This window comes from Micropterus salmoides, unplaced genomic scaffold (assembly GCF_014851395.1).
Source record: "Micropterus salmoides isolate LMB-PRFRI ecotype aquatic unplaced genomic scaffold, ASM1485139v1 Ms_hic_scaffold_19, whole genome shotgun sequence".
In the NCBI taxonomy this organism is placed as follows: Eukaryota; Metazoa; Chordata; class Actinopteri; order Centrarchiformes; family Centrarchidae; genus Micropterus; species Micropterus salmoides.
This window is the reverse complement of record NW_024041039.1, coordinates 10,714,529-10,728,072: the sequence shown is the minus strand read 5'-3', so window position 1 is coordinate 10,728,072 and position 13,544 is coordinate 10,714,529. Positions and strand designations below refer to the sequence as shown.

Sequence of the window (13,544 nt, the reverse complement as noted above, 5' to 3'; positions counted from 1 at the left end):
AAAGAAAAGCATAAAATCATCACATTTCAGGACATGCAAACAGAGGATGTTTTGTCTTTTTGCTTGAAACATTACTGAAAGCAAGAAATCGATTATCAAAATAGCTGCCAATTAATTTTCTGAAAAGCCACAAATTGATTAATAGACTAAATTCTACACATCTAAGCCTAACTAAGTGCTGTTTGCTAAAAAAAAAGAAGCAGAATTTGTGGCAGAAATGCATTATGGACAACAACGGACAATCTATTATTTTTTATTTTATGTTAAAAAGAACATTGAAAGAGTGCAATCCCCTGGAGTGCAGATCACCAAGTGCTTCCCCCCTGCCTCTTGGCTGAATGGAGGCTTAAACGTGAAGACAAAAAGCAGCACCTCCCCTGTCTTATCTTCAACCTCCTATTCAAACAGACACAGACACCCTCTCCTCCCTCAAACAGAGAATCAACACAGTCCTTGTTAAAGTTGACCCTCTTAAATTCACTCTATGGGGGCGACAACAAGGCTGAGGGTCCCTCCAGGCTTGACACAAAGAGCAGGAACTTCACTTCAACTGCGCGCTTCATCTCATCTGAACTTGACTCTCTTTTCTCTCTGTACACTATTCCTTTTGTTTCCTACAGTTCTACTATTTGTTTTTTTACACAAAAGTCTGCAAACTACTTGAAATGACCTCTGAACAAAATCACAAGAGGAAGCATAAACTCATTTCAACCTCTTGAATGAATTAAAACCGCGTGTATGAGTTTGTCTAGACCGGCAATGGCAGGCCACATTAAAACAATCCTGTTGTTTGTGATCACTGTCAACCCAAATTAAATCAGCAGATTGTTATTTGTGTCATTGTACTCGGGCTGCTTAAATGGACATAATGGCCCTCTGCCACAACCTAATTTCAGTTTGCAGGGGAGGTATTTTTGGACAGAAAAGAGAAAGTGGAGTTAAGACATGGCTTGCACTGTGGGAATGGAAATGTACTCCAGATCAAATGAAGCAGGAGAAAAACAGCCTGGAGATAAAGTGACTGGGTCAGAGTCACAGTAAGCGTGCAGGCTGGTTGGTTGCCTCAAAATACACAGGGGACAGACTAAACACCTCCATTACCAGGAAGGCTGTTGTCATCAGCAGGCCGCTGCATGACACGTGTGTGTGTGTGTGTGTGTGTGTGTGTGTGTGTGTGTGTGTGTGTGTGTGTGTGTGTGTGTGTGTGTCTCTGATCGGTTTAGAGGAAACAGCATCCACAACAAGCACAAAAGCCTCAGAGTTTGCTTCCCTCTCTGAGAAAGAAATGTGCAAACAATAAAACAATGAAAGAGGAAAAGCAGAATATAGATTTCATTCTTGTATAGGAAATTCATCAGGTCAAAACAGAGTGTTAGGATGGAAGAACAAAACAAGGCTTTAGGGTTTGAAAAGGTGGCAAAAGGTCTCCAGATATAGCAGGAGGCATAGAAAATGAGGGTCTGCTTTGGCTAAACTGAACTACATAAACAGTGTATACATGTATTACAGGTAATAATTTAAAATGTGACCTTTTGCCAAAGTCAGCCACTTTCTCCTATTGCTGCCTCTCTCCAATACAAACTATATAATCGAGTAGAAAAAGTTTTTTAAAAACAGCCTTGAGAAACTTATTTAATTTTTTTCATCATCAAGTCACACAGATGCATCAGACTGAGATATCTGGCTACACAATACTCCATCCATTTCCCAATATTTCCAAAGAAAATGCACTGCACGACTCACGCTAAAGATTAACATTTCAAGCGATGCAGGGTCAGGAGATGGAAAAATAGAGCCGGTTAGCATACACACAGCATTCAATTAATACCACCACATGATACGCATGATGGCCATTTTCAAGTGGTGACATAAAAGAGATGTTATCTTGTAAAATCCTACTCTGTCAACAGATCTCAAAAGGAAAGTTGACATGTCATGTGTGTCTAAGTTGGACCAGACCTCTCTGAGGAAAATGAGGTCTCCTAAACGAACCAGCTGGTTTTCATGCCAGAGATCTGCACCATGATAAAACTGTGTTTCGTGTTGGTTTTGAAACATGGGGAAAACCTTTTTTCCCCCCTAAAGAGGCAGTCTAATTTGTGGTCTGGTAAAACAGAAAAAAGTGTAGCAAGGCAGCAAAGTGGGTGAGAAATGTGGAGGAAGAGTGAAAGAGAAAGACAGAATGATAGAGACAAGCTGACAAGACTGAAAACGTACTTGTGTAATGCCTCTGTAATGAGTAAAGTCCTGTAATCACTGGATGTGGCAAATGCCAATTGCTGGTCTGTTTTTATGTGGCCTGCTCTACAAACCCTGGAGATGTATTTATGTGTAGTGTAAGTGTGTGTGTGTGTGTGTGTGTGTGTGTGTGTGTGTGTGTGTGTGTGTGTGTGTGTGTAAGATGTTGTCAAGGGTGATGGCAAAAGGCCAGACAAGCAAAGTAAAAGCACTTTGCCACATTTAAAAACTTCAGTTTCTCATTGCTTTTGCCAGGTTTGACGCAACCAAAAGGAGCAAGATTAATTTTCACTCTTGTCTGAGGTCAATGCAAAGACATGACTGCAAGTGAAGAAACAAGCGCAAAAGGAGGGGACTTTCTCCGAAAATGTCCATGTCCGGGACTGGACAGCTGCGGAGAAGGAGGAGGCGAGGGTCCCTCAGTTCCTATCTCACACTTTCCAACTGGGTTACACAAACACAACAGCTGGGCCCTGAGCAAAAGCTAAATGCTTTTGTTTACAGGGGAAAAAATGTCACTGGAGATCCTTGTCCTGACTTCCTGCTAGGAATATGAGTGAAAGAATCAGAGTGAAAGAAGAAAACATGTGAAGAGAGGGAGGACACAGACAGAGAGATCACATGCAGCAAGAAGAGACAGAGAGGAAGCTGTTTGGCCGGAGTTCAACAACGCTTTCGTTTGTCACACTTGGACAGAATTTGTAGGTCAAATTAGCATGGAAGGACAGAGGGGGAGGAGGGAGAGATATAGACATGCAGGCCAAGCAGATAGGCTGTTCTTCATTACTCAGGCCGCACTGCACATGGAAATGAAAGACAGTGTAGAAAGAGGAACAGAGGACAGGAAAGTGAAAAAAATTGTTTTGGCAGTGGGCGCTTTAGCAGTGCATATATGTTTTTTTTTCAGTATACACATCTCGTTGCATCTGGCCTCCGGGCAAAGGCTAGACTTAAAACAAATAAAACCATATCTGGAAAGTGTGGGGATTTGCTGATCCTCCCCCGATCGCTGTTAAAGGGGCCAAAGCACAACACTGTAGAATGGAACTGCAAGTCACACTCTATATGGCAGGCTGGAAATGACTTATCCAGCCCTCAGACTGATGGGAGCCTTGTGTGAGATCCATAAAGGTACAGTGGTTCCTTCACAGGGGAATAAACTAGTGCAATATCACTTCAGTTTGACGTGAACTCTTTTTATACAATTTGATATTATTTGAGTGTCTGATTTTAGAATCCAAACCAAAGTCCATAAATATTAAAACTAGGGCTGAATGAAATGTGTGATGTTTAAAACACATGTTAGATATTACAATGATGATAGCCAATGTGATTACACAAAGACTTAGCCAACTGTTAATGTTTGTCCTATAGGGCTCAGATTGTGACCACCTAATTTGTGTTTCAATTTTGTATAATTACCATATCTATTTACTTGACGATGCCAGATGATGGTACAACTCAGAGAGCAGACACATCCACCAAGCCTGCAAAGTCCTTTGAATTAGTTATAATCAACACTATAAAAAAAAATATTGTTTCCAGATGTACATTAAACTGGACAACGATGGGATGCACATACTAGCACTGTGTGGTATCTGCAGATAAATAGTGAACATAGAGTGCATCTACATAGAGTGCATCTACGGTGTGTTTTATCCATCAAGTGTGCTTCATAAAGACAGCAGAGGAATAGACCTTTTTCACAAACAATTTGAATATATCGCTGAGGACTCACTTTTTTCTGACAATTTATAGACAACATTACTAATTGAGGAAATAATTGGCAGATAATGAAAATCCATAATGAAAATAATCAGCAAGGTGTTTAAACTGGAAATACGTTTTGCAATTATTCAATGGAAATTTAAAAAAGACATAGAAAGGTTTGCTTATATGATTCAACCGAGATTTGATTTAATCCAGTAACACACCATATCTCCATATATTCAACTGTAATCTAGGTCAAAATGTTTTTGTTTAGATAATTGGATCTTCACCAGTCAGTTAAGAAAAAGATCCAACTCTGGCAAACAGATTGCCAATTGACAGTGGCAAGTGCAGTATGTGCAGCCTCTACCCCTCTTTCTAACAGGTAGCTGCACCTTTTGTGTGTATATCTATCTAACCACTTTGAGTCTTATTACAACTCCTCTGCCTTCACTGACAGAAAGCAGTAAGTCTATACATAAATCAGAAGTGCTGTTCCTGTATCCCTATGGTGTAGATGTCATATGTCTTTGTTGACAGCATGTGGTTTATTTGGTGTATTTTTCTGTGGTTAATTCAAACCAGGCTGAACAGGACTGGACTGCATTGAGGGGGAGTAAATGTTCACGTGTGTGTGTGGAGGATTCATCTCATACACAGAGAAGCTATTCTTTCCCCTGTCTGCAGCACCACTGACACACAGACCTAGAAACACTGCAAGCATAATTAAATCACAAACTGCATCGACAGAGGCACAGAGAGACAGAAGAGGAGGAGGTGGAGAGAAACACCCCAGCAAGCCGACTCTTTTTGGCAATAAAAAACAGCATTGTGCTCTGAGACGAATCCTCAGTTGTGACGTCTTTGCCCTGATATTTAACTGCAAAAAATGACTTGGTGAGGCAGCTGTGAGTTTGGCAGACGAGAGCTGGGGGCTGCAGAGGCACAGTGGACCCCTGCCCATTTCCCCTCCTATCCTCCCCTCCTCAAAAAAATTCACATTCCTAACTTTCTCTTGTCTGTAATCAGTTTCTTTCGCCATTCCCTGTCACAATCCTGTTCTCCTTTTTCATGTTCCTCTCCCATGTTTCTTACGGTCAGAAGCAATAAACAAGCTCGGGGGTTTTTGTTATTAAATAGGGGAAAAAACGATTTATTAGCTCAATATCTAGGCCCAAAACAAAAGTGGCATTTGGACAAATAGTCCCAGTTCTCCGCTGCATTACAACAGCTGGCTCCCATTATGGATTATGGTTCTTTCAAAAACCAACTTCTACCTACTACCTGGCAGAGCTCTTCTAATTCCTCTCTGCTAAACATTCTTTTAGAAAAGTTTTGTGCACAAAGATACAACTTTTTCCATGTACCACTTTTTCCTGTGGGGAGCCGTCAGTGACAAAGCACCCATATCTGCACCCCAAAGTATAGTTTACGATACCACATTTCTGTCTACTCTCTCGGCTGTAACAGTGTATGAGGAAGGAAACTCCTACGAGTATCTGGTGTAAACTATCAGTGATGATTGGATATGTACAGTAGACGGGTAGCCTGTCTTTGGGTGTGGTGGGATAGTGCTGGACTGGAAAAGCAAGAGTTAAGATCCACTTTCCAATTGTCTCATTCCACTACAGTCTAAGATTGTCTCGGTCTCATGGGGACTACAGTGCAAGACAAATTCAAAGCAAGTCCCTCCTGCTCTGAAAAAAGAAATTGCTTAAATATATTCTGAAAGTAGAAACCATGAGAAAATCCAGCCCTGGCAGAAATAGCATCAACTCATTAATGTGATGAAAATAGATGTGGCAAAATGCCAAATAAGAGGGAAACTGAATCCATACCCTCACTTGAGAGCAATTACCTAAATTAAATGCTAGTAAGTGAAATGAGGCAACACAAGAGCGTGTGTTGTTGTAACCGGCCACTTACACTCGTCACTGTTCTAAAAAGCAAATTGTCTGGTAAGAGTGGCTCTTGAATTATAGCGTCCACCTGCCACTGTGCTCCATTAATCAGGCTTGCTGTCCTACAACACAACCACAGTATTTTCTGCTTTTTACGTCAGGCACTGTGTCCACCAGAGGAATACCTAATTCAAGTATTTTCAACTGTGATGTGATCAGTAAACGGCTGACGTGGTCATCTACAAGATTCTTTCTTAAAGAGACAATTCTCTGGATTCTGGTGCAGGAAAAGAGGTCAGATTTAAATCCAGCAGATCTGGCCTTCACTGGTGTCCTTCTGCCCACCCCGGGTCAACAGAGGAATGTCTTGTGGCAACCAGGCTGGACTGTGACTGGACACACTTCTGCTGAGAATAGCGGCAGCCAAAGCCAGAGAGAGAACAAAAAAGGAGAAGGGAAGAAGTGCTGTGTTGTCTGTTGCTCTGCGCAGTGTGTAGGCCGTCATCACAGCCCCGTCATTCTTAAGCACATACAAAGGCAGCTCTGACAAGAAGAGAGACAGGCAGTGAGGGAGTGGCAGAGGAGAGAACCCCCATAGAAAAGGACAGAAAAAAGTGACTGTAAAACTAAGAGTGCAATTATTTGTGCTGAACAATGAAAACTAGACGGAAATACAAATTACCATGACAACTTCTCTAAAAAAGAACTCTCTATATGAATAGCAGTTGTGTAGAGATTTCCTGCAATGGAATTAGGCACCACTTCCTCTTGATCTGGGGCCCGTCTCAGGTTCCAGTAACACCCTCCAATCAAAGCAAAACAAAAATATTTAATTGCCCAATCAAAGCAGAGACATGAAAAGCGAGCCGACTCTAGCCATGCCATCGCTGAGGCAAAGAGACTTCTGGGTAACAGATGGCGCTGATATCATATCCCCAGAGTGGCCATCTGTGTAAAAGCGTACAACACAACATACACACACACCCCTCTTGTTGTGGTTTGTCTACAAGGACACCGTTTCCTCTGGGCTCTTTTCTTGGTACAGAGCTTGTGTTTGCCCAAAGTCAACTTGTGGCCAAAGCCTGGATCGACGCACACTCGGTCTCCACCCACAAGAGGGCATGTAACATGGCACAAAAAACAAGAAAAATCTTGAGGCAGTTCTGCACAAATGGCTACATGTGAAACCAGAATTTATCAAACAACATATTTTTATCCATTACAAAAGACATAATACATTGACCTACTATACTAATACTCACTGCAAGGATGAACCACAGTAACATCAGAGAAATACTGGGTTTGAGGCTGAATACTGTATGTAAATTCTGATGTTTTAAAGTAAGTAAGTAAGTAAAGTAAGTGCATATGTCATATATACATATACATTTTGTACATTTTGTGTAAATTTATATTGTAACTTACGTAATGTATTGTTTTTCAACTCGTGGCTGAAAAATGGTGTTTTACTTGTGTTATACAGGACTCCCTTGTAAAAGAGATTGTGTGTCAATGGGACTTTTCCTGTTTAAAAAAAGGTTTATATATTGTGGAAGGGCATGTAAATGGGAAAATGATGGGAATATTGTAATAGTACAGTAAACAATGTAATACTGCCTTGTTTAGAGTAAGTTAAACAGCTGGATATTCCAGTTAATATAAACAAAGTCAGTTAGGGAGTTAGGTTATTACCTCCTCCTGCGAGGCACAGTGAGAATCTTCAGGGTCCACCGACCAGTAGCAGTAGTCAAAACAAAACTCCAGAAGTTTCTCCCTCGAATCCACAGCACCATCTGTACGTCCATCCAGCTTCAGGTAGAAAAACAGAAGAGTAAAGCACATAAGGATGACTTTTTTAAGTTGATAACAATAACAGTCAACATCATTTAATAACAAAGCAAGAAATACAGTATAATTACCTAATTTGTACAATAAATAAACAGGAATTTATCTTACAATAATACAGTATTGCATGCTGAAATTCAAAGTGCTTACATTTAATAATATAAAAAGTTGAGCAAAATAAATGGGAGCTATAGAAAAAAATCCCCAGTGATGAAAGCCAGGTAGTGTAGCATTTGTTTATGGGACTGCTACGGCAAGCCGTTTCCATTCATTAGCAGAGCATTCACTCCTCCTCCAGTTCTTTAGTCGCCTCACTGCATTAACACTATAAACCTTTCTGCTTACAGTGAGTGAATCTTGAACTAAGGAAAGACTGCACAGCAGTATTCGGACTTGTCCAGGCACAATGGTTGCACTGGAAAGCAGTAGAGCATCTAAAGATTTCTTCTATATCACTGCATTCAACCTGGAGAACCACTGAGAGCAACCGACTTCTAGGGAAAATATGCCCTGATACTTACGGTGTTATCTTCCATTTGTGATGTTTAATGTATTGTAGGAGTATTCTAGGTTCAAAATAAATGCAGTAAAGTCATATCAGTGTGCGGTAGCTTGTTTTTGTTGTTTTGATTTTTATTCCGGGAGTGCTTGTTTTTTTATACAGGGTTGTAAATCTCTTCATGTGTACCCACTTTACCTAAAACTTACTCTTACTTACTTATTTGCATATAGAGGAAATAATTCTAAGTAGATGACAAGTTTGTGAGCACTGGGGCATGTTATTATGGTGAAACACCTTACTCCCTCTATATTACTTAAATAATAGTATTATACAGCAATATATGCCTTGGGATTTAAGTTGCATTGTATATTGTATAATGTGTGTGATCTGCTCCTTTAAAAAAAACTTTAATGTTTTTCAGTGAAAGTGAAAAATGACTATCTGTGCACACTACTTATTTAGATTAACCTTTTGGTGTCAGTCTTCAGAATTAAAGAGAAAGAAGATTCTTGGTGCTGTTAAACAAAAGCTTTGTGACTCAATACTTAGACACTAATAATGGTATACATATAGAACATACCTATATGTATACCATTATTAGTGTCTAAGTATTGAGTCACAAAGCTTTTGTTTAACAGCACCAAGAATCTTCTTTCTCTTTAATTCTGAAGACTGACACCAAAACCTGACTGTTAATCCATTCATTTTTGGCGTGAGATTCTGTTTTACTATCAGACTTCATTTGTAACTGCGCTGGAAAATTTCTAAAGTGACATTAAGGTGTCATGTTTACATTTGTTGAGTGCAGGTTCAGTTGCATTACAAACACCATCGTTGCAGGAGGTGAGTATTAAATATCTTGCTCAAGGGTACTTTAGAGGTAGATTCATGCCAAGGACAAGGCTGGGAAAAGGGTCATTTAGTCACTGCTGCACTACAAACCAAGCAGTCAATTATCCAAATCATTATCCAAAAGATGAATCCACTCAAACATCTATGCAAATAGCCATTCCTTTCTTCAACTGCAGCATTAGGCGACACTAAGCTCTGAGTATCAATTTTGTTCACAGCAATTGGCTTGCCTGAAAGCATGACTGTTTAACCCCTCAGCAGTTTTAGGAAATTCAACAATGGCCTTGTAGTGTAAGGGATTAGCCAAGAGCAACATCAGCCACAGGCAACTCTCCTGGCCAACAGAGCTCCAATCTCTGATAAAGAAAAGGCTCATGTTTTACAACTAATCAAGTTAGGGGGGGAAACTGACGGGTTGTAAAACAGTACGCTCCTTGTTTGACACTTTTTAATTTAGTAGGCTTGTACTGCCTGCTATTTGTTAGTTAGCCTCACTTTTATTGTCCCTTAAAATCCACCCTTTTTTCCTTTCTGTCTCAGATGCTCCAAAACTGTCCCACTTTCCACAAATAATTATTCCCATGAGACCCACAAGAGCCTTGGAGTCTTGATCTTTTTCCACGGCAGAAGGAGGCCATATGTGGTTTCTCCCTAACACATAGTTTGTAACAGATTCTCTCCTCCCCCACCCAACTTCTCTCAATACGTCAGCATTCAAAAATCAAAATGTAAACAAAAGGTGCAATTCTGTAAGTACCACATTGGTGGATAACAGGTAACTAGTCTTGTGACTTGGTTGTAGTTAAATGTTTGTTTTGAAATTATTTCTAAGCTGAATTTCTTTTATCAGTTTGTAAGTTTGCATCATTTACCCACATTAGCAATGGACATTTTGATATGACCCTCATTAAGTCTTTTGCATCTAAAAGTTATACCCTTCAAATACACAAAGGTTTCAGCTAATGCAAACATTCACAATGAAAAACACAGTGTAACATGTTCCACACTGGAACAGTCGAAAACAGCACCGGGCTGTCTGCAGGCAATGCAGCTCAACTAATCAGACAAGTTTGCTCCACCTGACACAGCAGGTTGGTAACTTAGTGACAGTATCAGCTTACGAAACTGTGCAGCTCGCATAATAATAATAATTTCCAAATGTGCAGAACCTCACTGAAACCTAAGTATAAAACTATATTGTACAGACTTCTTGTGTTGCAGATAGGACTATTAATTAAGCCTGGAGCCAGGTGTTAAAATGCCTACTTTAACACCAAAGATATTGTATATTGTATTTGATTTACTATAGTTTATTTTGGGGGAGGTTTTTAATGTTCAAATTTCCATAATGTTTTTTTAAAGTAACTTGGTAGTAACTGAAGTATGCTGTAGCTGTGTTGCTGTTTGTACTGGTGTGAAGAGTATCAAGAATATCAAGAGTGTGTCTGTGTGTGCATGTGTGAGCTCGACACATAATAAACAACAGTGACATATAAGCAGGAAAAGGCTGATCCAATGCAGTAAACATCCTGTTGCTGTGATAAAGACCCTCTCCAAGCTACTCCAAGCTACTCCCAGTTCACCCAGTCCTTGCAAACAAAAGATACAAAAACATTGACTCAATGTTGGATATAACTGTGAACCAGCTGGGGATGTTTTCACACCAAAATACTCACCTTTACATTTCGGATCTTCACAAACTTGTCCTCCACCTGAACTGCTAGCCTTCCTCCATCCGCAATCTCCCTGTGAGCAGGAAGAGAACAACTGCTTCAGTGAACTCCGTAAAATATCCATATTTGGACGGGAGAGCGATCAGATGGAGAAAAACATTAACACATGCTTCCAATAGAGAAGAGAAGATCGAAGGGACGCTATCAGTATTGATCAGTGTCTCCCTCTCCAAATGCAAACCGGACAGAGATTTAACAAAGGTTTCACTTCAGATTCAAAACCCTACGGACAGATTCAAATAGGTTTAAAATCCTCTTTTTGCTGATGCAAATATAAGTGAGAGGGTGTCCAGATACATTTAGGCTAGTTCCACTTGACTTGGGGCCATCACATGACGGTTGAATGACAATGAATGAATGAAAATGACAATGAATCTGTGTGTGTGAAATCGCCACCAGTTTCAGATTCAAATGAAAACAGACCCTAACATACTCCAGAGGCTTACTCTCAGGACCAGTGCGTGTCTGTGAGAACAAGGTCAACTTGGCTATGTGTGCTTCAACAGCTGGACCGAGCACATCTGATGCAACAAACGCTAAACTGGAGGCAATCACAACATGGAGCCTAGAGAATTTTGATCTCCAGGAGAGATAATGACGGCAAGTGCTGCATGTAGTGCGAGCTCTGTGGTGGGTTAGGGGCATACGAGGAGGCTGTTGTAATCGTCAGCTCTCCCTGTGCTTCACCACATGGGACTCATTTTGCCAACCTCAGCAGTGGCCCAACCCAAACCCACTAACCTTCAATCTTGGGCTCCAACTATCACGGAGGAGAGGGGTTGGGGGTGGAAAATAGTAAACCTCATAAAAATGTGTTTTGATGATACAAACGTAAGATGAGTAATTTCACAATTTGGCTGACATATTTTTCACACATGCGAGAGGCTGCTCGCAATCTAAGGGGGCCAGCTGAATCCTATTGGTCAACAAAAACAAAGAGCAACGCACTTCGGCCAAATGGAAGGAATGCAGCTAACCAGGCTGGTGTTAATGTTATCTCTCTCACACATTAGGACTGGAATACATAAGTAGGGAAATACATCCTTCACTTGAGCAGATGAGAATGAGACTGTCAGAACCAGAAATCTGGAAGCACAGATTTGCATGACAGTGAACATAATGTGTAAGAAATACCTTTGTTATGCAAAATACCAGGAAGACTGGTTGAAAGAATCATTGTCCAGCCCTTCATAGCCTGAATGCTTTGTTATGGTACAGCAGTGGCTTTCAGATTTAGCAACCCTGCAGAAGATCCTGCGGGAGTTAAATGTAACTCAATGTACTATTATAGAACTTACATGTTCTATATCCCCAGACCCTGAAGACCAGTTATTCAGCATGTTGTAGTAATTTGCCTGTTAATGTAAAGGGGTGCAGCAAAGCGACTTTACAACCTCCCTTTTTCACTTTGCTACGTCAACAGCAGATTTTTTCCATAAATGCCTCTCACTAAACTATGGAAATAGCTTAAAGTAAAATGTGCAAATGAAAGTTAAGTATGTTTATATATATATATATATATATATATATATATATATATATATATATATATATATATATATATACACACACACACACACACACACACACACGTTTTTTCCAACCAACCATACAACACCCAAAATGTTTACTTTTACATAAATCAGAAAAATAGAAGATCATAAGCAAGCACTGGTAAATATTTGGCATTTAAGCTTGAAAATTGATCATCAATTAACTTGTCATTTATCTTTTGATTGATTAATTGATAAATCAACTAATTGTTTTTGCTCAAATTTTTTCAACTTTAGAGCTTTTGCGGAAATATAAAGGAGAAAATTGGATGTTAAGATGTGAACACTCTGGGTTTCTTCAACTTGTGATGGTTTCCATTGTTTTTGTACAGAACTACTTGATTGTTTTAAAGACTAATCCTTCATCCTAGCAGCAGTCATCCATAAAAAGACAGCAAAGGTAACGTTAGCTATTTTAACCCATAAGCGTAATGGTCGTTGTGTAAAAATAATTGACAGCAGGTATACAGTAACGTTACTTTAAACCTAGCTTAAGTGTTTTGAACATTACTCAGCACTACACACACACACACACACACACACATACACAAACGATGCTTAGTCAGACAACACTACTGACAGCCACAGTTGTCATTATTCACCATGTGCACCACTGCTTAAGTTTTTTTTAGCCAGCTAGCCAGCTAGCTTAACATTCGTTTCTGTTATGGCTTCGGTCGTGTCAAATAACAAAGTGGAACAATAGTGCTATTACAAAAAGCAGCATACTGTTTTGAATGCAACTAACACCAAGCAGCAGCCAAACTCTCACGGCTAACAACAGTTATAACATGAAGAGAGACGTGGAGGCAACTGACATTAAAGCAGCTCTACATTTATTAAGCGGTTTAATTAGAGTAATATTAGATAGCAGAGGCAATTAACGCTAGCTAAAAATTAAACTTACCTTGCGTTGAGAGGACGGACTCGAATGGCAACTTTAACGTTTGCCATGATGATGCCTTGCGAAGATTTTACACACAACTCAGTTGACTAACTCGGAGCTGGTGTAAAAAAGCTTTTCCCGGTGTGAGCATGTTGAGTCTGTTGGCATTTTACCCCGATAAAACTTGAGAGCGGGAGGAAACGGTCCTGCCATCCGCTGATTCAAGTCATCTCTACCGGCTGGCCGCGGGTTCAACCGCCCGCCGCGTCTCTCCAAAACTCTCAACTGAGAGGAAACTTCCTGCTGGACAGAGGGAGGGGAGGG

General features: G+C 40.2%; 1 protein-coding gene across 2 annotated transcripts in view; it reads right to left on the bottom strand.

Annotated features, from left to right (window-relative positions):
• The window catches only part of stard9 (StAR-related lipid transfer (START) domain containing 9), a 47,417-nt gene extending 33,903 nt beyond the window's left edge, over nucleotides 1-13,514 (bottom strand). For both annotated transcript variants that reach the window (XM_038728272.1, XM_038728273.1), the window contains exons 1-3: nucleotides 13,242-13,514; nucleotides 10,725-10,794; nucleotides 7,542-7,658 (exon numbers count right to left, since the gene is read on the bottom strand). In XM_038728272.1, coding sequence (XP_038584200.1) covers nucleotides 7,542-7,658; nucleotides 10,725-10,794; nucleotides 13,242-13,288 — 234 coding nt within the window. In that variant the 5' untranslated portion in view covers nucleotides 13,289-13,514. The remainder of the gene's footprint in view (nucleotides 1-7,541; nucleotides 7,659-10,724; nucleotides 10,795-13,241) is intronic.
• Between the last annotated feature and the right edge of the window lie 30 nt (nucleotides 13,515-13,544).